Source organism: Kluyveromyces marxianus, chromosome 2 (genome assembly GCF_001417885.1).
Source record: "Kluyveromyces marxianus DMKU3-1042 DNA, complete genome, chromosome 2".
NCBI lineage: Eukaryota > Fungi > Ascomycota > Saccharomycetes > Saccharomycetales > Saccharomycetaceae > Kluyveromyces > Kluyveromyces marxianus.
This window is the reverse complement of record NC_036026.1, coordinates 1,531,304-1,556,594: the sequence shown is the minus strand read 5'-3', so window position 1 is coordinate 1,556,594 and position 25,291 is coordinate 1,531,304. Positions and strand designations below refer to the sequence as shown.

At 40.2% G+C, this 25,291-nt stretch overlaps 14 protein-coding genes across 14 annotated transcripts; 10 read left to right on the top strand and 4 right to left on the bottom strand.

Annotated features, from left to right (window-relative positions):
• Window positions 1–1,281: 1,281 nt before the first annotated feature.
• On the top strand, window positions 1,282–1,950 carry KLMA_20765 (uncharacterized protein; the record flags this gene model as incomplete). The annotated part of the gene is made up of 1 exon (XM_022818405.1): window positions 1,282–1,950. The coding sequence occupies one exon, from the start codon at window positions 1,282–1,284 to the stop codon at window positions 1,948–1,950; it is 669 nt and encodes a 222-aa protein (XP_022675076.1).
• A 788-nt stretch (window positions 1,951–2,738) lies between these two features.
• CBK1 (serine/threonine protein kinase CBK1) lies at window positions 2,739–5,000 on the bottom strand (the record flags this gene model as incomplete). Its single annotated transcript, XM_022818404.1, has 1 exon — window positions 2,739–5,000. The coding sequence occupies one exon, from the start codon at window positions 4,998–5,000 to the stop codon at window positions 2,739–2,741; it is 2,262 nt and encodes a 753-aa protein (XP_022675075.1).
• A 452-nt stretch (window positions 5,001–5,452) lies between these two features.
• Window positions 5,453–6,202, bottom strand: RPL42A (60S ribosomal protein eL42; the record flags this gene model as incomplete). Its single annotated transcript, XM_022818403.1, has 2 exons — window positions 5,453–5,769; window positions 6,199–6,202. The coding sequence occupies 2 exons, from the start codon at window positions 6,200–6,202 to the stop codon at window positions 5,453–5,455; spliced, it is 321 nt and encodes a 106-aa protein (XP_022675074.1).
• Window positions 6,203–7,092: 890 nt separating this feature from the next.
• Window positions 7,093–8,046, top strand: CHS7 (Chs7p; the record flags this gene model as incomplete). Its single annotated transcript, XM_022818402.1, has 1 exon — window positions 7,093–8,046. One exon carries the CDS (start codon window positions 7,093–7,095, stop codon window positions 8,044–8,046), a length of 954 nt encoding a protein of 317 aa, XP_022675073.1.
• A 712-nt stretch (window positions 8,047–8,758) lies between these two features.
• Window positions 8,759–12,187, top strand: RIA1 (GTPase RIA1; the record flags this gene model as incomplete). Its single annotated transcript, XM_022818401.1, has 1 exon — window positions 8,759–12,187. One exon carries the CDS (start codon window positions 8,759–8,761, stop codon window positions 12,185–12,187), a length of 3,429 nt encoding a protein of 1,142 aa, XP_022675072.1.
• Window positions 12,188–12,516: 329 nt separating this feature from the next.
• On the top strand, window positions 12,517–13,560 carry IBD2 (Ibd2p; the record flags this gene model as incomplete). Its single annotated transcript, XM_022818400.1, has 1 exon — window positions 12,517–13,560. One exon carries the CDS (start codon window positions 12,517–12,519, stop codon window positions 13,558–13,560), a length of 1,044 nt encoding a protein of 347 aa, XP_022675071.1.
• An 867-nt stretch (window positions 13,561–14,427) lies between these two features.
• Window positions 14,428–15,078, top strand: DSE2 (Dse2p; the record flags this gene model as incomplete). The annotated part of the gene is made up of 1 exon (XM_022818399.1): window positions 14,428–15,078. One exon carries the CDS (start codon window positions 14,428–14,430, stop codon window positions 15,076–15,078), a length of 651 nt encoding a protein of 216 aa, XP_022675070.1.
• Window positions 15,079–15,354: 276 nt separating this feature from the next.
• Window positions 15,355–16,443, bottom strand: KLMA_20757 (uncharacterized protein; the record flags this gene model as incomplete). Its single annotated transcript, XM_022818398.1, has 1 exon — window positions 15,355–16,443. One exon carries the CDS (start codon window positions 16,441–16,443, stop codon window positions 15,355–15,357), a length of 1,089 nt encoding a protein of 362 aa, XP_022675069.1.
• Window positions 16,444–16,753: 310 nt separating this feature from the next.
• Window positions 16,754–17,878, top strand: BNI5 (Bni5p; the record flags this gene model as incomplete). Its single annotated transcript, XM_022818397.1, has 1 exon — window positions 16,754–17,878. The coding sequence occupies one exon, from the start codon at window positions 16,754–16,756 to the stop codon at window positions 17,876–17,878; it is 1,125 nt and encodes a 374-aa protein (XP_022675068.1).
• Window positions 17,879–18,303: 425 nt separating this feature from the next.
• On the top strand, window positions 18,304–18,516 carry RPC10 (DNA-directed RNA polymerase core subunit RPC10; the record flags this gene model as incomplete). Its single annotated transcript, XM_022818395.1, has 1 exon — window positions 18,304–18,516. The coding sequence occupies one exon, from the start codon at window positions 18,304–18,306 to the stop codon at window positions 18,514–18,516; it is 213 nt and encodes a 70-aa protein (XP_022675067.1).
• Window positions 18,517–19,095: 579 nt separating this feature from the next.
• Window positions 19,096–20,793, top strand: SKO1 (Sko1p; the record flags this gene model as incomplete). Its single annotated transcript, XM_022818394.1, has 1 exon — window positions 19,096–20,793. One exon carries the CDS (start codon window positions 19,096–19,098, stop codon window positions 20,791–20,793), a length of 1,698 nt encoding a protein of 565 aa, XP_022675066.1.
• Window positions 20,794–21,313: 520 nt separating this feature from the next.
• On the top strand, window positions 21,314–22,105 carry FMP41 (Fmp41p; the record flags this gene model as incomplete). The annotated part of the gene is made up of 1 exon (XM_022818393.1): window positions 21,314–22,105. One exon carries the CDS (start codon window positions 21,314–21,316, stop codon window positions 22,103–22,105), a length of 792 nt encoding a protein of 263 aa, XP_022675065.1.
• A 93-nt stretch (window positions 22,106–22,198) lies between these two features.
• On the bottom strand, window positions 22,199–23,161 carry DCD1 (deoxycytidine monophosphate deaminase; the record flags this gene model as incomplete). Its single annotated transcript, XM_022818392.1, has 1 exon — window positions 22,199–23,161. One exon carries the CDS (start codon window positions 23,159–23,161, stop codon window positions 22,199–22,201), a length of 963 nt encoding a protein of 320 aa, XP_022675064.1.
• Window positions 23,162–23,621: 460 nt separating this feature from the next.
• Window positions 23,622–25,175, top strand: PSD1 (phosphatidylserine decarboxylase 1; the record flags this gene model as incomplete). Its single annotated transcript, XM_022818391.1, has 1 exon — window positions 23,622–25,175. The coding sequence occupies one exon, from the start codon at window positions 23,622–23,624 to the stop codon at window positions 25,173–25,175; it is 1,554 nt and encodes a 517-aa protein (XP_022675063.1).
• Between the last annotated feature and the right edge of the window lie 116 nt (window positions 25,176–25,291).

The window sequence follows — 25,291 nt, the reverse complement described above, 5'->3', positions numbered from 1 at the left end:
GTCCGTTTATCTGAGAACCACACAAAATAAAAAAGGGCATGCCGGCGAGGAACTTGTGCGAAGCATTCTGAGGAACGCTGAGGGCTCCCCTGTTTTTGATTTCTTTTTGCTGATCTTTCTGTTTGATAAAGCACTTGTTTATCGCGAGCGACGAAGGGACAAGATTTGAGATATGAACGGTGTGTCACAGATAACGAAACCAAGAAGAGAACTCGGGAGAAGCGTTAGGAACGGTAGCCAACTAAGCCGGAATAGTGCGACAGGATAGAGAAAAAGTACGAGAAAGTGAGGGAGATAATAGCGAGAAGAGGAGGAGTGTAGGACGTAGCGTAGAGGGGGGTGTAGGGGAAGGAAGGAAGGATAAGAGTGGGATATGAGTGGGATGGGATTTTTGTTCACGAGAGAAAATTGCAGTGCGATTTCCACGGCGAAGTACAGAGGATACGGTTAGGCTAAGTATGGAAGGATAGGGATGCGAAAAGGCAAAGGATTCACATTGTGCATGGTGCACGTGACATGATACTTTTTTCTTTTATTTCCTAAGTAGGGTAGTTAATTGGGGGGATCACGCGGCGGACCGCTGCTTGTTGCAATAGTGCGTTTCTCATTCTACACGTCGATTGCTCAGCGACGCGACCAGCGTTTTCTTGTGCTTTTGAGTAGTAGCTATATGGTTTGAGTTGCATATAATATGGACGGTACTTTTCTGCGTATCGCTACTGCTACAGCAGCAAATGGTGATCGTTGCACACTCCAGCGTATGTCCCAGATAAATTAGGTTTAAAATTATATAGATAGTTGGTGCATGCATAGAATGGAATTGCAGGCTACATGCCACATGCCCATTGTATACCCCAGCTAGGCATTTGAGGTTGTAAGGGGGGGGGATTGAAATTGAAATATACTTACTGGCCAAATTCTGGGCCGCTGGACACCTTCGGAGGAACAATCAATACACACAGTAATGTCAGAAACAAGAGCGCCAGAGAAGATCTTGATTCTCTGAGAGCTTTTCAGGAGTAGGAAACACCCATGATCATGTGGACATAAATGAATGAGTGGTGCGTTAATGTATTCGTTTTTTCTTTTTGTTTCCGAACGATCGACAGACAAAAAACTGAGCTAGTCCCCTAATCATGTACACTAAGTATGTAAGAAAGAAAAAAAAAAAAAAGATAGCTATTACTAGTAAGTACTTACATGCACACCAGATCCCATCTTTCTCGAATAACAAACAGGAGTTAGCGATAATATTAAAGCCCCAAGCAACCGAAAATAACCATGGCTCGCAACGTATCCGTATTGCTTCTCAACCTGCTCTCGGCAACCACAACCATGTACGGTTTAATAAACTGTACTAGCGTTGTACTACCCAGTAATTTGTCACATGCAGGACACAAACAGTTTCTAACTAACATAGCTGCATTGATAACGGTGGTGAATAGTTTGTTCAACGTTTTGAATCAGCTTTTGGGCGACAAGGGCAGCATTTCGTTCCTGGCAAGAGAACTTACGTTGCCTGTGGCGATGTGTTTAGAAACAATCGTGTGCTTCATCTACTGGCCTTTAAGACTATTTTTCATCAGTCTGATTATGCATGGTGTACAAGACTCTTCAAGGGCTCCATTGGCGCTTCATATCGACATCTCGATCCACCTATTGCCCATTTTATACCTTGCCACAGACTATTTCTTTTTAAAGCCCACTCCATTCCAAATTTCTGGCAAAAAGGTCTTTTTGACATTACCATCTCTAGGATTGGCCTATAGAGTGTACTTGGACAAGATCATTGGGCCAGAAGGCAGCTATCCATACCCATTTTTGGACGTTGCTGAACCATATAAGTCCATTATCTTTGTCGTCGTATCGCTGTCTGCTGGTTGGATTTACATCCTGTACCAAAAAATCCATAAAAATCCAACTCTTGATTCTATCAAGAAGCAAGAGTAGGTATATGGACTAGTAGAACCTAACAAAAACACCATATGCCGCATCACATCTTATTTCGATCCTACTTTTACATTAGGGCATCGCATTTCCGTCACTTCCATATATTACCCGGCCAGGAATAAGAAATACCAATACAATTTTTTTTCTTCCATTCTAACGCCCAACTTCTTTTTTTTTCCTGCCCAGCCAGCATTCGAATACTATAAATACAGAGAGCTCTTTGAACATATTACCATTTACACATTCCATCATTTAAAATTTTTTATTATGATGAAAAATGTTATTCTTTATTATATTTTATTTTCAAAAGACCAACATCATTTTAATCGCTCCACGGTTATCTCTGGGTTGGACTTTAGTCTATTCTCAGAGACCGGGATACGTGTATTCCACTGTTTCCTGGCTTTTATAACTTGTGTTGAAGCGTAGATTTAATACCAAGTACGTTGCTGGGCGCCTAATATTGAGTCAATTTATTGTCTTCGATGATATATTGGGAATCAGCTGTATCTACATTCCTTTCATTACATAATGCTTATAGTTTAGTCACATCTTGTAGGATTACTTGCTCACACTCAAGTTTTTACCCTTTCCTTGTTTAACGGCAACAAAATATGCGAGGTTAGATTGAGGTTTTTCAATATTACCGTTCTTTGGCACGAAGAGCCAAGAATGGGGAAATGGTGGAAATGGTTACCTTTTTTGTGTCGTATTTACTAGCCAGCTACTGAGATATACAGTTTATTTATATGTTCTGTGATACTGGAGAATCCAATATCATTTCGTGTCTATAAGGCATTCTTTCTTGTCAAATAGTCGAACCTGGAGTACGTGTAACCAATGAAAGGCAAGTCTTCCTTAGCATTGGATTGTGGAACACCTTGTTGTTGCTTCATCATTTGCTCTCTTTGTCTTGCAGCTTGTGCCATTGCTGGAGAATCTGGAACGTTTTCTAGTTCATCCGTAGGGAAGAATCTTGTGTCTGTAACACTTGATAGTTTTGGAATGTATGGAGCTTCGACTTGTCTGATCGTGTTCCAGTCCACACCATTGAAGAATGGGTGAGCTTTAATTTCGTCTGCACCACCATGTCTACCCAAACGGTTTTCGGAATGAGTCAATAATCTTCTAATCAAGTCCTCTGCTTCATATGATATATGGATATCATCTGGGAATTGTAGCGTTTGTTCGAAATTCATGATTTTACGGTAGGTTTCCTGAGGTGTTTCAGAACAGAATGGAGGCCAGCCGATTAGACATTCGTACATAATAGCCCCTAAAGACCACCAATCACATTCTTGACCGTACCCTTGGTACAGGAAAATTTCTGGAGCGATATAGTCAGGTGTACCAACAGTAGAATATGCCATCAATCTACGAGATTTTCTCCACGTTTGCATCTGTTGTCTGTTGGTCATAGTCAAATGAATAGCATCAACAAGCATCGTATTTCTGTTTGTATTAGATGTTTCATTTGGAATCTGAGGTTTCTGCAGGTTTAGTTGCTGTTGCTGTTGCTGTTGCTGTTGCTGTTGCTTTTTGGCTTCATCTTCTTGTAAAAGTTTTTTGTAATAATTTGAATCATGAGTTTTGTGGAACCCAGTACTTAATCCGAAGTCAGATAACTTGATATGACCCCTTATATCTATCAAGATATTATCCGGTTTAATATCTCTGTGAATGAAGCCTAATTTATGAATGACCTCAATGGCAAGAATACACTCTGCCATGTAAAATCTGGTAACATCTTCAGTGAAGATTTGCCATCTGATCAACATTGTCATTAGATCACCACCAGGCAAAAACTCCATAATCAAGTATAAATATTGTGAATCTTGGAAGGAATAATATAATGAGACAACCCAAGGAGAATCGCTACCAGCCAACACGTCTCTTTCGGCTTTAACGTGAGCTAGTTGGTCTTTATTGTACATTTCTGATTTTAGTAACGTTTTCATAGCATATATTTTACCTGTGTCCTTCTTTTGAACTAGTCTAACTTCACCGAATGCACCCTTACCAATAACTTTAACGGAATGGAAGTCATCCAATGAGAGTCTAGTTCTACGCAACCTTAAGAATTGCGACTCTTTCTTACCCAGAGAAGCAAGCTGTCTGCTTTTACGCTCATCAGACCAATCTTGAGATGCTAACTCAGATTCCAATTCCAATCTTCTTTGATTTCTTTCAATAGCATAGCCAACACTGCTTTGATAGAAGTTTTCTATTTTCAACTTCACGGCAGCAGCTTTATCCTGGGTAGTTTTGGTTAGCAAATCAGGTCTTCTTTCGAAGTACAAGTAATTATTTCCTATACCAATCTGTTGTTGTTGCTGCTGTTGTTGCTGTTGCTGTTGTTGCTGTTGTTGCTGTTGTTGCTGTTGTTGCTGCTGTTGTTGTTGTTGAGCTTGCTGTTGGGCCATTTGTTGTTGTTGCTGTTGTTGGGCCGCTTGTTGCTGCTGGTACTGAACTTGGTATTGACTGTGTTGAGGTGACTGCGGTCTGGATGACACCTGGCTTTGAGCAAAGGGAGACGAAGAAGGCTGTTGTTGTACTGATCTAACAGGGCTCTGCTGCATATTCTGCTGTTGTTTTTGAACTGTGGGTGGAATATACAGTCCCGAATCACTATTCACCGAAAATTGGCCAGGCGATGCGTTCGGAGCTGTTTGGTACACCTTAGAATTGGAATTATTGTTATGAGAGTAGATACTCTGGGTAGGTGGCGGTGTGGCAGGATAGTTCAGGTTTGGAACATCGGTGAAACCTCCATTAGAGAAAAGCTGATTGTTATTGTTACCATGAACTTGGGGCTGCTGATGCATCTGCTGATGCATCTGTTGTTGATGCTGCTGTTGTTGGTGGTATGCTTGTTGCTGTTGTTGCTGCTGAAGCGAATGCTGCGAGTCTTGTTGCTTCATGTAGTTCGAGCTAAACATTGCTGGATTTGGTTCAGAAAAGGTCGTGTTCCTATTAGGTGAGTAGTCGTTCTGCAGACTAGAAGCCTGTTGATAATACTGTTGGTTCTGATCAGGAACTCCTCCATACATCTTATCTACCTGCAGACCTCAAAAAATTGTACACTATTAAACGTTTTTATTATATACTTGATCAGCTTCTAATTCTAGTTACACCATACCTTTTTCGTTGATTTCCAAAACAAGTTTTGATTTCATGTGTTTTCAATTTTTCTTTGGAAACACCAGCTCCTGAAATAGGAAGAGAAAGAGAAAGAGAAAGAGAAAGGGAAATATAAAGAGAAGGAGAGGAGGAACACGATCCAATATGATGGAGATTCCGGGGCCTGCTACTGCTGTTTCAAAAAAAAAAAAAAAGGATTAAAGGAGTAGGCACATAGGCACTGGGGAATATGATGTACAAATGACAGATATTGAGATTAAACTGTAATGGTAAGAGTATATGTGAATTCGTGATACTTATAGAAAAGTTAAAAAAAGTTGACAAATGAATAACATATTTTTGGATTCTTCCAAAAGTACACTCAGAATTGCAAAGCTTGACCCTTTTGCTTCTTTTCACCACCCAATTCGAAGTGCTTACATCTCTTCAAAGCCAATTGGGTCTTAGTCTTACAAGACATACATTCCAATCTCAAAACGACCTTCTTGGTAGTCTTAGCCTTCTTGTGGAAAATTTGCTTGGTTTGACCACCGAAACCGGATTGCTTACGGTCATATCTTCTCTTACCTTGGGCGTACAAGGAAGCCTTACCAGCCTTGTATTGGGTAACCTTGTGTTGGGAGTGCTTACGACAAGCCTTACCCTTACAATAAGTCTTTCTGGTCTTTGGAACGTTAACTGTTTATGGAAACCGTTAATTTTGTGAGACAAAATTAGCGTAAAAATTGTTAGTAAATAAATTCATTTGCGATATATTAAAGTGGATGGATGTTCTTGGAAGACGCCATGTCTTGCAGTATTTCAATATGGTATATTCTTAAGTCCTACTTTCATTTACTCACTCTGGTTGTTCAGTTGTCATATTGTACACTATTGCAACAATTGTAATGATTGCAAGGACGGTGAACTTAGTGATATCGGTACTAATGATCATACATGTGATAGTTATAATACGTTGTTACTGCCCCTCGAGTTGTCTTAACCTGTTGTCATTACTCTATTAAACTCCCACCACTTTCATGTTGTCTTGTATCCTCACGCCCACACCTTAATTATTTCAGTAAGCCCCATCTCTAAATAGCTGGCTAACCATTAAGTCGCACATACCCATTGTGACTGATCTGATCTCTGGTGAGTTACGGTCTCTTGATATTAAAACAATATTGAAACTGTACAGTAGACAACTATTAAAGCCTTTAGTATGTAGTTCTTTGTATACATTGAAAAATTAATGGTAATGTTGGAGCAGATGCCAATCCGTGTTTCACGAACCTGAGAAACCATCGAGCCCGGTCATTCCAGTATTGCAGAGACTAGTTGCGGTGGTGTCCTCCCAGTAGGCAGGGGCAGAGAGGCAGAGAGGCCTGCCTGGCTGGGCAGAGGACCTGAGCCCAGTAGGTGGAGAGAGGAACCATCGACTGGACAGCCTCCCAGTGCCGGGCTAGCCTACTTCGTGGTAGAATCGCACATTGGGGGCATTGGTTCGCTTGGTTTTTCCTGCCTGATACTGAAACAGTGAGGAACAAGCGTGGAAGCAAGGACTCTCACTCTCTCTCCTCCTGTCGACTCACACCAGGGTCTGACTGACAGATTATTCCTTTTACAGAAATACCGTAAAGACGACACGAGTATAATGGTGCACGGATGGAACATGGAATTTTAAAAAATTAAAAATAAATGTACGGGTGTAAGGAATATTGAAGTCGCTCGGGAAACAGTCCGCCACACGTAAAAAAAAAAAAACACAAAAGAATGTAGGAGAGGAAAGAAACAAGAAAAAGGTAAATAGTGAAGTCCCCAATATACTTTCTATATTTGGGAAAAGGACGTGAAAAATCCAGTAGTTCCGAAGAGAGAGAAGGTATAGAACAAACGATACTTGTTACAGATTGTGTTAGCATCAATATCGAAAGGGAAAGGTTTTATTCTACCAGGATACAAAAATTGCATATATTTGATTAGCATCATTGCTATTTGTGTACGCGAGGAGCTCTGTGTATCATGTCATTTGGTGATTTCAGCAAGATATGCTCGAAAACACCGCTTCCACTTTGTGCTGTAGTCAAGTCTACTAAGCAGGTTATATTAACGAATGGAACTACTGTCAAGAATTCGCAAGCAGATGTTGTAAATCTCGGGATATTGCCAGTTTGCTATGCTAGATCGATCGACGTCGCGAATACGATCATATATGAAATCGGGAATGCATTTATAAATATTTTGACACTATTCCTCTTGATGATTATTATATTCAACGTGAGGCAAAAGGTGACGGCAATTGGCCGGAGCGAATACTCCTTTTTTTTCCAGATGTGCTTTGTTTTAACGGTGATCACATTGGTGGTGGATTGCGGAGTTTCACCTCCAGGATCGGACTCTTACCCATATTTAGTTGCTGCGCAATTAGGTCTAGCGGGTGCTTGTTGCTGGATTATGTCAGTGCTTGGCCTTCTAGGGTTTAGATTGTGGGAGGATGGTACTCTAAAGTCTATGTTCCTGATGTATGGAATGGCCGGCTGCGGATTTTTGCTGAACTTCATGGTTAGCATCGTTACGTTCAAAGATTGGTTACAAGGCAATTCGAATACCTCGACAAACGCAACTGGAGTATTCGTTGTCATGTACGTCATAAATGCGCTAGCTCTATTCATCTATGTTGTTTGCTTGATAATTGTTTCGGTGAAAGTATTGAACAACTATTGGGCCACAGGATCGATACTATTGTGTGTGTTCTTTTTCGTGGCAGGCCAAGTACTAATGTACACGCTTTCGAATACAATGTGCGAAGGGTTGAATCATTATCTAGACGGATTGTTCATCGGAAGTTTAGGAAACATGTTCGCAATCATGATGCTGTACAAAAACTGGGATATGAGTACAGATGATGACTTAGAATTCAGTGTCAGCATCGACAGCAACGGTTACACAACATTCAATTCTGACATGAAGCTATGAGTTTTCTCTTCTATTTCCATTTTCATTTCATTTTGTCGTTTAATTTCATGCCTAGCATTTATATTTGATACTAATGGCACACATGCATGTAAATATATGATGTAGACGTGCCGCGTTCCATCATGTTTTTATACTTTTTACGTAGATATTAACCCAAAAATACAACCAGTCCTTTACCTACAATCTCTACCGCTTTCATTTTACTTTTGTTCTCCATGCTCTAGCCTACGTTTGGCAGCACCTAGTATACCTTTATCAGACACGAATGATAAATTGTCAATCACTTCTTCTGAGTTGAAAGGGTACTGACAACCCTCATTGATACAAATTGTTATTCCGTAGTTCTGTTGGATCAAACACCTCCGTAAAAGGCTATTACACAAAGGACATTTCAGTGGTTCATCCCCTCCAACTTTGGACATTTCTATCGCAGTACAGCTTCCCGACACTCCTTCCCTAGCTTATAACTTAACTTCAACTATGGAATTTCCAACCCGTTTAACATCATCTCATCGATGACATATCTGCTATTCTTTAGGTTAGCTTCCTTTTTTTTCTTTCTTTTTAAGTAATTGCCATTGAAATCTGAAATGAACGAATAGAATATATTAGCACCTTCAATGGTCACATTACATGGAGCACAGAATGCACCTAGTAGGCGCATAATCCAAAGGCTGAACATCGCCTCAAGAACAAGTTACAGAGGTCAATAATGTCTCGAGCCGGACCTGAAACCTCAAAGCGTTTGCAGCAAAATCCATCCTGTATTAGGAACATTTGTATTCTAGCGCATGTCGATCATGGTAAGACATCCTTATCAGATTCCCTATTAGCTTCCAACGGGATCATCTCCCAAAAACTTGCTGGGAAAGTTAGATATTTGGATTCTAGACCAGATGAACAGTTAAGAGGAATAACTATGGAATCTAGTGCCATTTCCTTGTATTTCAGAGTCCTGCGCAAGCAAGAAGGCTCTGACAAACCATTAGTTAATGAGCATTTAATCAATTTGATTGATTCCCCAGGCCACATTGACTTTTCAAGTGAGGTTAGCGCTGCATCTAGACTATGTGATGGTGCTGTCGTACTTGTAGATGTGGTTGAAGGTGTGTGCTCTCAAACAGTCACCGTTTTACGCCAATGTTGGATAGAGAAATTGAAACCAATTTTGGTCTTAAACAAAATCGATAGGTTGATTTCAGAACTTCAATTGACTCCACAGGAAGCGTATATACATTTATCAAAGGTTATTGAGCAAGTTAACTCAGTCATTGGCTCTTTTTATGCAGGTGAAAGATCACTTGAAGATGAATCATGGAGAGAACGTTTAGAGCAAAATGTCGATGCGCAGTATGAAGAGAAGGATGATTCTGACTTGTATTTCAATCCTATGGATAACAACGTCATCTTCGCCTCTGCAGTTGATGGTTGGGGTTTCAATATCGGAAGATTTGCCAAATTCTATGAAGAAAAGCTTGGTGCTAAAAGAGAGAATTTACAAAAGGTTCTATGGGGGGACTTCTATATGGATCCTAAGACTAAAAAAATTATCAACAGCAAAGGATTAAAGGGAAGAAACCTAAAACCATTGTTTGTTAGTTTAATTCTAGATAATATTTGGAAGATTTACGACAATGTTTTGAATCAGCATGACTCCGAAATGTTGAATAAAATTACGAAAGCTTTAAACATTACAATCCAACCACGGGACCTAAGATCAAAGGACCACAAAGGATTATTAAGAACTATAATGGGTCAATGGATTCCAGTCAGTACTGCTGTGCTTCTAAGCGTAGTTGAGAACTTGCCTTCTCCAGTTGATTCTCAGAACGAAAGAATTGACTCCATTCTTGGTAACTCTGTAGGTTACGAATTGGCAGACAAAAAGTTAATTGAAGGAATGAAAAAGTGTGATAAGCATGCTCCAGTAAGTGCTTATGTATCAAAGATGTTATCTATTCCAAAGGAAGAGCTACCATTGCAATCTTTAAGTGGATCTCAAAATACCGATTCCGTTATCGAAAGAAGCAGAAGAGCGCGTGAAGAAGCAATGAAGATTGCTAAACAGGCAGAAATGCAAAGCAATCTCGAAAAGCTAAGGCTAGCTGAAAATCAACCGGAACCAGAAACCAACCACAAGTCCAAGCAAGACAAAGATAATGACGATGATTTGTTTGCTAGAGCAGCAGATTCAACTCTTACACCAGATGTAGATGTCATTAAAGCAAATGCTATAAAATCCAAACTTTTGTCTAGAAGCACGGATAATGATGAAATAAAGGTAGTTACAGAGCCTGCACCTGCTTTCGATTTGGGAATAAACTTTGAGTATGAAGAAGACGAAGATGATAAGCTTCATTCAAACTTGTCTACAGGAGAAAAGGAAGGTGAAATTCCTCAATTTGTTCCTCAAGATATCGATCCTAATGATCCTTTAGCGTCTTTATTTGAGTATACAGATGAAGACCCATTTGCAGCTGCATCAGCGGAAAATGACGCTTCTGCAAATGCTGAACAAGAGCTCTCAGAGGAATTGGATATGGAAGATTCCAACGAAGTTCTTATAGCCTTTGCAAGACTTTATAGTGGGACATTGAAGGTAGGATCGAAGATATCAGTTCTTGGACCTAAATTCAATCCAGCATTCCCTACCGAGCACATTCAAACTGCGGAAATAACAAGCTTGTACTTGTTCATGGGAAGAGATTTGGTTCCTCTAGAAGAGTGTCCCGCTGGTAATATTGTGGGTATTGGTGGATTAGCAGGAAAGTTATTGAAAAATGGTACTTTAATTGAACCAGGGATTGCTGGGGTGAATCTTGCCGGTGTACATCTTCACACCCAGCCTATTGTTCAGGTTGCCTTAGAACCTGTTAACCCTACACAGATGAATCACTTGGTACATGGACTAAAATTGTTAAATCAAGCCGATCCATGTGTGGAAACCTATGTTACAGACAACGGTGAACATATTTTGTGTACAGCAGGTGAACTCCATCTTGAAAGATGTTTAAAAGATTTAAGAGAGAGATTTGCTGGAATTGAAATCACTAGTTCTGAACCAGCTATTCCATATAAGGAGACATTCATTTCGGTTCCTGATTTAGACCGTCCTGTCAGTACCAAGCTCGGTAGAGGTTATGCAGAGGGTTACTTGGCCAATTGGAAGATGAGATTCAGAGTTTTACCATTACCGGAGGTCGTTATTAAGCTATTATTGGACCATGAGCAGGTATTGAAGGAATTAAATGATGAAACGGTGAGCCCACAAAATAAAGAAGAAAAACTACAAATTATCCTGAATGCATTAAAGAGTGCATTTGAACAAGCTGAGAAGCAAAATGATGCAACCGAATGGCTGGATATATCTGAAAAATATGTGGACAATATTGTTGCATTTGGACCCAAACAATCTGGATCAAATATTCTTGTAGATAACACAAACAGCATTTCTAATCTCATAGGAAGAACAGGAAAGTTTGAGTATGAGTACTCTATTTTAAATGGTTTCGAACTAGCTGTTAATGAAGGTCCTTTGGCTAAAGAACAAGTTCAAGGTATGTGCATAGTACTAGATGAATTGAGAGAGATGACAAACGAAGAAATGGACAAGATAGAGGAAACTGGATACCAGACCTCTGTTCCGAACTTTTCTGGTAGGTTGATCACTAAGACCAGAGATCTTACCCATCAAGCCATGATGGAATGGTCCCCAAGATTAATGTGGGCTATGTATACTTGTGATATCCAAGCATCTGTAGATGTTTTGGGTAAAGTTTACGCCGTTGTTCAACAACGCAGAGGTCGTATCACTTCTGAAGAACTCAAAGAGGGTACGCCATTCTTTCAGATTGAAGCGCGCATTCCTGTTGTTGAGGCATTTGGATTCAGTGAAGATATTAGAAAAAAGACTTCAGGTGCAGCACAACCTCAATTGGTCTTTGCTGGTTTTGAAACGATTGATCTAGATCCATTCTGGGTGCCAAAAACAGAAGAAGAACTCGAAGAGATGGGTGAATTCGCTGACAAAGAAAATATAGCCAGAAAGCACATGAATTCCATCAGAAGAAAGAAGGGTCTATTTGTCGACGAAAAAGTGATTCAAAATGCAGAGAAACAGAGAACATTGAAACGTAACTAAGCCGAATTAGAATCTAATATCTTTAGTTCCACGTATGTATACGTATATCTGAGCAACATTCATTCCAACATTGTTGAAATTGTGCATTATTAGCGAAGTTTAAATAAATCACGTGACACATTAAGAATCTTTTTATTCTATTCATTAAAGCTTTTCTTTTAACGGACTCCACGTAGATGGGAGATGGAGATGAAGGTGTTGAAATGCAGATGAGAAATGCCTGAAATACAACACTATAAAGGTAGATTCAAAAGTGTACTACTAGAGTTTGCTAAGCTCAGTCGTGGAGACGAAACACAAACAAAGAAGACGCCTGCTATATCACAGTAATGGGAAATGGGAACGCATCTATAGAGTTTGTTTCCGAAAATGGGCCAATAGACTTCAGTGTGATGATGCAGGAGGGCGTTAAAGCGTTAACTAAGATACTCTCTACTCATCTACAAGATAACCCAGATCTAATAAATGAGAAATCGATGAAAGTTATATTCAAGGACAATAATGGTAAACTAGAACCGGTTTTTGCACCAAGTGAAAGCATTTCTGAAAAAGGGCCTGGCGATGAGCGTGAGATTCACAATGAGAATGTCAGTGATGAAAACCGTAGCGAAGAAACGGATGAAGACTACGAGGTAATAGAGTTTGACAATGAGGGAAATTACCATGTCTGCGCTAAAGGATCTGAAGACAGAATATTGAACCCAGACCGTGGGAGAATACAGGAAATTGGCGACTCATCAGAAGAGGATTCATGCGATGGCGATAAGTCTATTACAGGCGATGGTAACCTAAATATTTCAAACAATCTGCCGAGAGCCAAGTTGGATGTACAAGTTCCAACACTACAAGCGGGGCCTATATCATCTACGGAACATGAAATAGTATTCGAACATGAAAATGGAGTTAATACCAGATTTTCTCCATCCAGTGGTTTCAAAAATGAGTTTACTGATAAAGGGGATCCTCATCGTTTACATCACAAGAGCGGCATGCATCATGATACGAATCCAAACTCATGTGCCTGTCATAGAAATAATTCTCATGGGTCTAAAGACGGATATCAATATCCACAACAGACACCACATTCCGTACCCAATTTCAAGGCTTTGCTACAGAGCACATTGAGCAACAGGCAACTTTGCCCATTCTGCGAGTATTATCTCGTGTTCGGCACCCCTCCTGCATACATGATGAGGAGGGCAGCATCAAAATCATCTGCAGGTCATTTACACTACAAACATAATGAACAGCTTTCCGACAGTGGTTACATTAGCCGGGAAAGCAACCACAATACCGATGAACTAGAAAATTCAGAGCTCAAAACACAAACGAAGAAAAAGAAGCGAAAGTCCAAGAAAAAGGGTAAACGTTAGCGTATGTAGAGCTTCTACTGCACGTTTAATTTTCACTTTCCGTTAAATTGGCAACTGAAAAATTAAATAAGTAGATAATGATGACATAGAACAAACTGTAACAAAACATGCTATGATACACCTGCATGGACCCCTCCTGCATTCATCCCATGGACATGTACTGTTAGGCGTTTTATACCGTACTAGGCTATATGTCTAACGTTTTTTGTAAGGGAAACTCGTTCTTTCATTGTCCCATAGTTTGTTTTTTTTTTTTGTATGAAAAGTGTTGATGCTGGTTTTTTAATGTTTACATGTAAACATTCAAAAGTCTAGCAAAGTAAACAAGTAAACATAAGAGATGGTAAAAAAGTACGTGAATATAACGACATAATAAGGATATTTATTGAGATTCTATGGCTTAACGTATTCCAGAAAACTTGAAATAATGCTGGTTTGTTGATAACCCAGCAATATCTCCCTATTTTGATGCCAAGATCTGTTATTCTTTGAGCGAATTTTGCGATGATAGTTTCTTGACGGTTGCTCTTAAGAAGCATATAAAAAGGCAGATATAATGAACAGTCGAATAACCAGCATGAGAATTCTTATTATATGGATTAATTAGATGTTAAGAGAATAGAGTAAAAAATTCAACTACCAAGAAAACTAAAGTCAAACCAAGTGCTTGCACTCATTCATTCCTTTTTTATTTGCTACTAATTGTTTTCCCTGTGGAGCTATACTTTTGAAGAGTCTTCAAATAATCCTAACTACAAGTCCTTCCCTTTTGTGCTAGTCTTTTAAAAATTGTTAAAGTAACGCTATCGAGCATCTTTACTTCTAACCTATAGTCATTCATTATTACCATAAACATAAAAGACAAAAATGCAATTTAAAAAATCAGCAGTTGTTTCCTTCCTTTCTCTTTTGGGTTCCCTCTCGACAGCTTTGGCCGATGTCAGATTTATTACATCCAACGGTGTTGTGTACAGTTATCAAGTTAGAACTTCTACTATCAAGCCTGCTTCAACGTATGTTGAAACTCTATATTATACCACCACTGTTGTCGAGGCTGTTACACTAGAGAACAATGTTGTGACCTCCACAACTAAGAAAGCGGTTGTGACGTCTACGGTATCTACTACTTCGTCACTTCCCACAACTACTGAAGACTCTTCTGAGAATGACGCTACGGAACCAAGTAAACCAACACCAGCCAGTTCCAGTCCTTCTAGCTCCCCAAGTTCAAACTCCGCCACTACATTATCATTAGTAGACTCTTCTGATGTCGATTCTCAAGGAAAATCTTCTGGGAAGTCATCCGCAACCATCACATCTACAGCCGCTCAAGAAGATAGTACGACGTCTTTGGTGAGTGAAACTACGGCTACTGATGGTTACTGTGAAGTAGTCTACGAATATACTGATAATGATGAATATTATTCAACAGTTGAAATATCTGGCACTCAGTCAGTTGACGCGGCTACCACATACACAAAGACTAGAACTGTCTATACGACTGTTTCATCTTCGTGATGAGATGTAGGTATCTCGGAAGCCCCTACTCGCAAAATAAAGAACAAATAAAACAAACAAACAAACAAACAAACTGAAACAAAAACAAGTCGACAGCTAATATAACTTAGATCTGATCTTTATATGAATTCTTGTTATGTGTGTGTACTATATAAAACAATAATAACACAATATTAAATTAAGATTAAAAACGACACTATGAAGGACAAAACTTACTCAAATACTATTTAAAAAAACAACAATGTATTGTAGTAGAGATCCACTACAACCTAAATTTCAAATTACAAAGTCACCAAAAGGCATTGTATTCATAGAAGTTGACAAAGGAGTTCTCCTCTCTTTACGAGATTCAAGTTCGTGTAAGTACATGCACATGCATGTCAGGACTTCAGTGGTAAAAGGAACCTCTTCAGATTCTTCTACTTCTCCTATTTCGAACGCTGCCAATTTTAGTACACGCCGTTTCGGAATAGGTAGCACTGTTGTAACTCTAGAGTACATTCCCCACACTGGCATTCTGGATTCAGGTCTCCTGTTGCTATCTGGTTGTCGCCTGAGGTCGATAATTTCTTGTCCAGTATGTGTACTTAAATGTGGTATGTCATCATCCAAAACCACCAACTTAAAATCATTTGCACCAAACACTGAAGTGTACCCAGTGGTACCCTGCCATCGGAGGTTTAAAGATGTTTCTGTAACGGGCTCAAAAATTGAACAATCCGTATGCCTTCTTCCGACAGTATTTAACAACGTTACAGTATAAGTTGAACCATCTGGTTTGTAGCAAACAAATTTGTGACGTACCGTCTCCGTCTTATTATCAACATTTCGGAATATGTTACAGAATTCTATCTTATAGAGGGATTGCTTCTTGTTCTTGTAAATTAGCTCCTTGTTTTGTTGCTTAAGTGACTTCAGATCGTCGCTATCGTTGTCGACCACTTTGTATTTGTAGATTCGATTCACCGGGACATTCTTGTTGAAATAGGATCTGAACCCTATAGATACGAAATGGAACAAGGGCCAGCCAGTTCCAGAATCGAGACATTTGTCGAGTTTCCTACGGTTTTCAATGAACATGGAGAAAGATCGTTGATCCGACCAGGCGAAGAATCCCTTAGAAAGCATAATCGAAGCGAAAATGATTATTCTTCCACCTGCAAACCTGGGACATCTGTTGACATACCCATTCTGAGCCAAGTCTCCAATGGTACTTGAATCAGAAAACACTGAGTTCTCGTCGTCTTCTAATATTTGTGCATCTAAATGTGGCGGGGACAGTAATGTGTTTTGGTCATCGTAATCTATTGATGGCATAACAGCAACAGCACCGTGGTTTGTTCTGGAAGAAGGGAATTCGTCCATTTCAATAAGTTTCTAAGGAAACTCACGAGTATAGCAATAAACTAACAATATCTGTTTCAGAACGGAACTATCGTGTTTTCTTTTCTAGTTCCCTATCCTTTCATTTCTGCGATGTATTTGAAAGGCTTAGATACAAAATAGTGTAGAAATCATTTATAAGAGAAAAGATGTTATTATTATTATTAGTATTATTATTATTTAGTACAAAGAATGGGGTAAACAGAAACGTGTTTTGGACCTGAGTGATAGCCTTTGTGACACTTGAAGCAGGATATACAGAATAGGACATTACGGAAGTAATACTATTAAGATGGATTCTGATCAGGTAAAGAAGCGAATGTCGCAGATAGAACTAGAGATTAGTGAGATGAATGAGATGATTGAAAAGAACTTGAGGATGCAAGAGGGAGCGTCGGATGTTCAAGACGGTGAAACGGATCATACTACTGGCGCTACAAAGGGAGCGTCTGAAAAAGAATTTGAGGATGATAATGACGATGACGATTATGCAGAACTAAGGAAACTGACTGCGGAGCAGGTTGACGAGTTTGTGCAAAACGCGATCACTAGCGAAGGAGAAGAGACCGACCACAGGGAAGAAAAGACAGAGGAACCCGTTCAGTATCAAGTCAAGCCAGAAACAGAGGTTCCTATAACTGCCACTAGTACTGTCACTGCTGCTGCTGTTACTACTGATACTACTACTAGTACTACTACCACCGGCACTACTACTGTTACAACTACTGCTACAAAGGAAGATGAATCTGATGAGGTGCCTCCAGAAACGACTTCCAAGAAACCCAATCCTGTAGCTGACTCTGTGTCCGTGTCCGAACCAACACTAGAATTCAAGTCCGAGCCCGTCAGGAGAACATCCCAAAAGATTGACGCATCTACCAGTACAGACGAATTCGAGCAGGAAACAAAAGCTGATGTAATAACCAGAGAGAACGGCAAGTCCAAGACATACCCAGAGCCAGCAAGCTCCCCAGCATCTGCTTCGTCCACCACCAATAAGAAGACAAGTTCAGTTGTTTCCCCAACAAACCGTTCTTTCAGCAACCCATTCCGCGTGGTGCATGTCGGCAGCCAACCGAGCTCCAGAAACGGCTCGCGTGTATCTAGTGCTGCATCAAATTCCAGCACCGCTTCTGGTTCAGACGTCAATATCGAGCAACTACAAAAGAACTACAACGTTCTTTCCATGAAATGCACCAAGCTGAAAAAAGAAATCGAATATCTCAACAAGTTCCAGCAGGAGTCAACACTCACTCTCGAGGACAGACGTAAATTGATAGCTGCCATTGAGAAATTACAAGAATACTTGGACAAGAAGAACAGACAGCGCTACGATACTGGTGTAATATTGTCGCGTCAAATTAGAAAAACCGTGGATATGGGCACGAACGGACAATTTTGGGTTGGAAGAACATGAGAAGAACATGGCAGACAGGGTGCAGAGATGTCTCCAAACCCGCAGTCACATATATATATAAAAGCCATCCGTGTAGTAATAAATAAGTGTTTAAAAGATAGCCATTGCGCTAAAGCCTGATCTCGAGCGAGTAAGCGAGAGAGAGAGAGAGAGAGAAAGTGAGACAGAGACATAGAGTCACGTTGTTACCCTACTTTAGTATATCAAATAAGCGGTGTGTGGGTGCTTCTTTTCCCCTGCTTCTGTTTGGTATATTACCCGGCTATACCTACATATACTATTTCTGTTTTTTTTTTAAAGCCTTCCCGCATGAAATGTCTAAAAGCGAAATTATTAAACATTTAATCTCATCACATAGCCAATAATAGTTGGCTCAACATTTGTCACATCAAGATTGGAGATCACCCACCCACATACACATCAAGATGTCTCACGAAGGTTTCCAGATCCCAACCAACTTGGACGCTGCTGCTGCTGGTGCAGCCCAGAGCAGAACTGCCACTTTGAAGTACATTTGTGCAGAATGCTCGAGCAGACTTTCGCTTTCGAGAACAGACCCAGTCCGTTGTAAGAACTGTGGTCACCGTATCTTGCTAAAGGCACGTACCAAGAGAATGGTGCAGTTTGAAGCCAGGTAAAAAGGTGTAAGTGCAAGCTGCTGGCCTTGACTCACTCTAAAGTCTAAAACTACTTACCACTACTACCTATCAAAGGTTTTTGTTTCTTTTGGTTTCTCTCGCATCCCGCAACACTAGCCATACTCGTCATATCGTCACATATATATGTATATATATACGTCTCTATCTCATATCTAATGTACAATATTAAAATCAGAACTACTGCAACCTCGAAAAGCAGGCTCATGTGCCGGCGCTCAGACAACCAGTGCTCATTGAGATGAGCTTTCCTGCGATTTTGATTTTTTTTTTTTTTCATATTCATTTTGTTAGAGACATGGAAAATCTGTGAAAGTTCAAAATTTGACACCATGAAGACTTTTGTAGAATAACAATACCAAAGAATGCAAAAATAAATTGGGAAAGTTGAAGAGCACGACAGTCTATAGACAAGATCAGTTGTGACTTTGAGCAAATAGGAGGTCGTGTGGGTGAATCTCGATAGAAATCGAGTAGCTTTAGTGAGGCTTGCGCTTGTTTTTTGTCCGTTGTTTTTGGAAAGAAACTTGAGACTGATCTAAGAGAAGGAGAAAACAAAGAATGAATATCAACGAAAAGCCGGTGACTGCTTTTGACTTGGAGCCCAATCCATTTGAGCAGAGTTTTGCTTCAACGAAGAAAGCCACGCTGGGCGGACGACTTGCTGATAAAAGCGTTGAGCAAGGTGGTGTAGCCGGTGTCATTCCAAATGGTTCTGCGAATGGTGTGTCAGTTGGCGGTGCTATTCCTGGTGGGCCAAGTCCGGGTGCTAGACAAGCTAATGCGCCCCTTTTGGATAGCAAGAGCCGATTGCTGATGAATATCGGTGGTGCTGGTGCTGGTGCTGGGCAAGCACCAGGACAAGTTGCTGGTGGCATGGGTCCGGGGCAAGCAAAACCACCAAATATACAATCACCTCCTATACTAAGCCCTGGTGGCTCCAGGAGGTTGCCTCCCTTGACCCTATCCCCAAACACAGCTATCTCAAACGTACTTCAAGGACAAACTTCTCCAGGAGCATTTTATCTGAATCTTCCTAAAACTGGTTTGACCCCAAACGAATCCAATATTAGGTCAGGCTTAACCCCAGCACTAATGAATTCCAATGGGACCGGAAATGGCAATAACGGCACAAGTGCTGTTGCAAACACAAACGGTTTGTCTGCTATACCAGTGGCTCTAACTTCGTCTACTGGCTTGACTCCTGGGAGGTTCTCACCAATGTTGAACTCCCTACTGAACATGCCAAGGGGACCCGTTTTCCCTGTAGCGAACACAAACAACAACAATAATAATAACAACAACAATGCAATCAATAATACTAATACGAACAATACCACTAATAACAGTCATAGTACGAACAATAACATTAATATGAATAATACCAATATTGACGGTAGAGCCTTGACCAATCAAGCTAAGGACGATAGCATCCCAAATAACAAAAGTCCTAACTCTTCTCCAAATAATTCAAATATTATGTCTGTCGATTCTAACACGACCCAATCCGCTATATCAAATTCGGCTTCTCAGCTTGTGCTTTCTCCAGATATAACCTTAGGGCAGGTGAAAAACTCGGACGGAATGACAAGAGGTGTCTACAATAATGATGATCCTAAAAGTGTAGCGAAACATAAAGGCGGAACACGTACACAATCCAAGAAAAATGGTGTGAATACCGAATTTGACAACAAGGAGAATGTTTCGTCCGTTAATGGCACCAATAATGCTACCGCATCTTCTTCTACTTCGTTGAAGAATAAATCTGGTACGAAGAAGCGCAAAGTGAGCACATCGAAGTCTAAACCCAAATCGTCACCAAATGAGTCAGATAACTTTTCTGAACCAACTTATGACGGGGGATCAGATGCAGGTGATACTGAAGCTGATAGAGCTCGTAAGAGACAAGAATTTTTGGAAAGAAACAGAATCGCAGCCTCAAGATTTAGAAAACGCAAGAAGGAGTACATCAAGAGGATAGAGGCAGACTTGTCCTTCTATGAATCGGAGTACAACGATCTAACGGCATGCTTGGCATCCTTAACAGGTATTTCTCCTCATAGCAATAATTCCATGGGTAACCCTTCACTTATCAACTCTTTGAAGCAAGCACTTATAACACAGGACTTGAAATCTGCTTTGCAGCTCTGTGATATGCTGGAACATACTGTGCTAAATACAAAATATATTCAAAGAAATGGTGTTAACCCAAGAGAACTGAGTCATAGATCCGAGGATATGGGCGAATCGGACGCTTGAACAAGTATGCACAAATCGTAACAAATCCTCACAAGTGATAATAATGCCATATATTAAACACAATAATTGTGCACTATAACACACATTCTGCTTTTGATTCTGGAATAAGAGTAGACCTAGTCTTAGAATTATTCCCTTTGTAACTGATACACATATGCATTTTCTATTTAATATACATGTATGTCTAACACCTCTTAATGACAGAAAAAACACGAGTTAAAAAGCCATTAACCTGCTACAAACACTCTTAATACTTGTTTTCTACTTACCGCACGATTTTATTCGTCAAACAACAAGCTTTCCTCTCTCTCTATTTTTACGCTTTCCCTTTTTCTCTATTTCTCTCAGCTCCACTTTCAACTTATCTGTTTTGTAGATCTTAGATAAATTATGTGCGCTATGGATATGACTAAACAATTTACCTCGAACTTTACCAGATTAACGCAATGAAAATAACAAGTCAGAAGTGGTAGTAGATGTGAATTCTATCGCAAATATAATAGCTTAAATATTTGAGGACATGTCATACCAATACTTGAAAGATGCAAGAAAGATCATATGCATTGGGCGTAATTATGCAGCTCATATCAAAGAGTTGAATAATGCCGTTCCAAAGCAGCCATTTTTCTTCTTGAAACCAACGTCATCTGTGGTGACACCAATGGGACCAGAATCAGTGACCAGATTGAGTCCAGACGCTGCTACACCGATCACATTCAATGGCTTGAATGAAGACGGTAGTAATCCAGGTCCTATTTACATTCCTAAGGGAACTATTATCCATCATGAAGTAGAATTGGCTTTAGTCGTTGATAAACCACTCAGTAATTTATCTAAGGAAAAGTTTGGTCCAGAACAAGTTTGGGACTCAATCAGAGGTGTCTCCTTAGCCCTTGATTTAACTGCCAGAAATGTTCAGGATGAGGCTAAGAAGAAGGGTTTGCCATGGACGATTGGTAAAGGTTTCGATACCTTCTGTCCTATTTCTTATTTTATTCCAAAAGAACAATTGTTTAATAAGACTAACTTACAGGACTCCTTTAGACTTTCATGTTCTGTCAATGGTAAATTGAGACAGAACGACAGCACTTCATTGATGCTAAACCCACTGGACAAAATTTTGCAGCACATCTCTACAATGATTTCTTTGGAACCTGGTGATATTGTTTTGACAGGTACCCCTGCTGGAGTTGGCGAATTGCACCCAGGTGATAAGATTGAATGTCAACTGTTCCAAGATGAGAAGCTGCTAGTTGAGTTCGCATTTGACTGTGAACAAAGACCAGGTCCATATGAGTTCAAAGAGGTTTGAGGGAATTACCACTCAGGGACACTGTAACCTATAAGTATATTTATGAGTATATATGTTCTCTAACATTTAGTAATATTCAAAGACCCGAGTAGTCTACTTCTGTCCAGCAGCATCCTGTCTTCCGACATGAATTATGGTGCGCTCGTCGACCAACTTGTGTTGTCTAACTATCACGTTCCCATCCTTCAAAATGCGGAGACTTTGCTCGTCCATCCTGTAAGAGTGAGAGTAAACGACTTCTTTGATACCGGTTTGTACGATTTTCACAGAGCATGTGAGGCATGGGCAGGTATCGCAGTACAGAATAGCGTTTGGTCCGACTCTATCTCTTCCGGCCTCCAAAAGCGCATTTTCTTCTGCATGTAAGCATAAACACGCACTCAGCGAGTTGTCCTCGCCTTCATTACATCTAGGACATCCACCCTGATTACAATTCGTCATGCTTCTCGGTGTTCCATTATAACCAGTTGCGATAACCCGGCAATCTCTAACGACAACGCATCCGACCCTACGTTTCATACAGTTGGCTCTGGAAGCCGCAAGATTTGCTAGTTTCATAAAATAAGTGTCCCAGGTGGGTCTGAGCGGCGCAGTAGTTGATTCAGAGTCTATAACAGGGCTCAATTGCCCTTGCAGTTGAGTTTTTAACAAGTCGAACTGAACGTCGGAGTGAACAACAACCTTAATTAACGCCCGCTCATTCACAGAAACAAGCGAGTCCATCCGCGAATAGTCGCTCAAATCCATTCTCGATATAGCATCCTCCAGACTCTCACATTTCAGCTCCTTTCTGCAATTCTCCAGCCGCTTTTTAATAGGACAATCCACTGCAATGTGAACGAAAAACGGCCGTTTCCGAAGCTTTTCCAGTGTCTCCATTGTCTTTATCCCCTTTACAACATAAGAGCGCGTGTAATTCTTGGTCGCAACATCCAACAACGCGTCCCAGTCACCGCATTCAGCTTCGTCGAGCCAGTCTGCTCCATAAATCTCCTTCAATGCTCGCGAAACATTTTCCACTTCGCTATACAAAGTCCCAGATACACCAATAAGCATCACTTATCAACACTTGAAAATTGCAGGGCCACACACACTAGCAAACACACGAGCAAGTCACAACCCCCCGTATCAACAAGAAACCATTCTTCTACATATTACACCCCTCCCTTTTCCTTATCGCGTCTCATCGCAGATCTCTTTACATTCTGCTTTTTTTCACATTTTTCACCTCATCGCTCGTTCTTCATATGAAATATTCAATATTATTTATTGTATCTATATAAATACAGTATGTTGATTTCTAGTAGAATAACAACGAACATATAGATCTATAGAAGTAAAGTGTTTCGAAAGTTTTGGATAACAGACGAATATCAGGTATTTGAAACGATAGAGGCACGGGACAGGAAGTTTAATATACTGGTTTGAAATTCAACAGAAGTCTTTGGAGGCTTAGAAGATATTATTTTTAGTAGTTTGACATAGAGGAAAGAGTTTTGTGTACGAAGAACCAGAAATGATTGGTATTTCGAAGAACGTTTCTCTACCTATGTCCAGGATGTCGTGGCCACAGGTTCCACAGCGTGTGAGTGGGTTTCGTTTGCGTAACAAGACTAGGATGTTACTTAGCCAGCGGTTTATGTCTCACGGGCCTATTGTGAAGCCGGAGAATACAAAAAAGAGAGTGATGAAATGGGTTGTTGCTACTGGTGTTACATTAGTCGTTAGTAGTATCTTGCTAAACCAAGGATATTTCCGTAGACTCGAGGTGGCAGATGGAGAGGAGCAAGACGGAGAGGAGCAAGATGGGAAGAGAAAACACAAAATTAGCATATTCAATAATAATTGGTTGTTTTTCTGCTATAGCACTTTACCGTTGAACGCCATATCACGGTTTTGGGGGCAGGTAAACTCATTAAACCTTCCTGTATGGGTAAGACCTTGGAGTTACAAACTATATGCTACATTGTTCGATGCCAACCTGGAGGAAATGGAAGATCCAGATCTAACGCACTATGAGAACTTATCGCAATTCTTCTACCGGACTATCAAACCAGAAACAAGACCCATCGACTATGACGAGAACGTTATTGTTTGTCCCAGCGACGGTAAGGTACTTCAGTTTGGTACCATAGACCCTCAATTTGGTCACATCGAACAGGTGAAGGGACTCAATTATTCTGTCAGAGAATTTTTGGGCACCCATAGCCATCCACTAATGCAAAGAACCCAATCGGAAGAACAACTAACCCCTTCTACATCAGCCAACTCTGTCGAAAGTAACATTGATACTAGCAGTGAAAAGACTAGAGTGGAGGATGACGAAAATGATAAAAGTCACAGAGAATTTGCAAGAATTAATAATATTCCTTATAGCCTTAACGATATCATAGGCCATACACCAGGTTCGCAAGATGAAGATCACTTACAACCTTTCAGTTATAAAAGAGAGAAAAATCAAGCTATTACTGATCACAACGCCTCAAAAACGTTGACCCTATTAGGTGATTTGTCTCCAAACTACGTGAAGCAAAAGATGTCGTCTACAGATACCCAACTATATTTCGCGGTCATTTACTTAGCCCCAGGTGACTACCATCACTACCACTCCCCAGTTAACTGGGTTTGTAAACTTCGCCGTCATTTCCCCGGTGAATTATTCTCAGTAGCGCCATACTTCCAGAGAAACTTCCCAAATTTATTTGTTCTAAATGAACGTGTAGCATTATTGGGACATTGGAAACATGGTTTCTTCAGCATGACCCCTGTTGGTGCAACTAATGTCGGATCTATCAAATTGAATTTCGACAAAGAGCTTGTCACCAACGAAAAGACACAAAGACACTGTAAACCACATACTTGCTACGAAGCAACTTACGAAAATGCTAGTAAAGTGTTGGGTGGTGTTCCTTTGATTAAGGGAGAGGAAATGGGAGGTTTTATGTTGGGATCTACCGTTGTTCTATGTTTTGAAGCTCCAAAAGGCTTTAAATTTAACGTAAATGTTGGGGATAAGGTTAAAATGGGACAACCTTTGGGTAAACTTGATCTTTCATGTGATAATAACTAAAAAAATTCATTCAAAAGTAGTATATAACAAAAATCTATATTAATGTTATAACAGCAGCATGTATATACATATCGAAAAGTTTCTGTTAGTATTAGCACTACTTGTGGTTGCTGTTA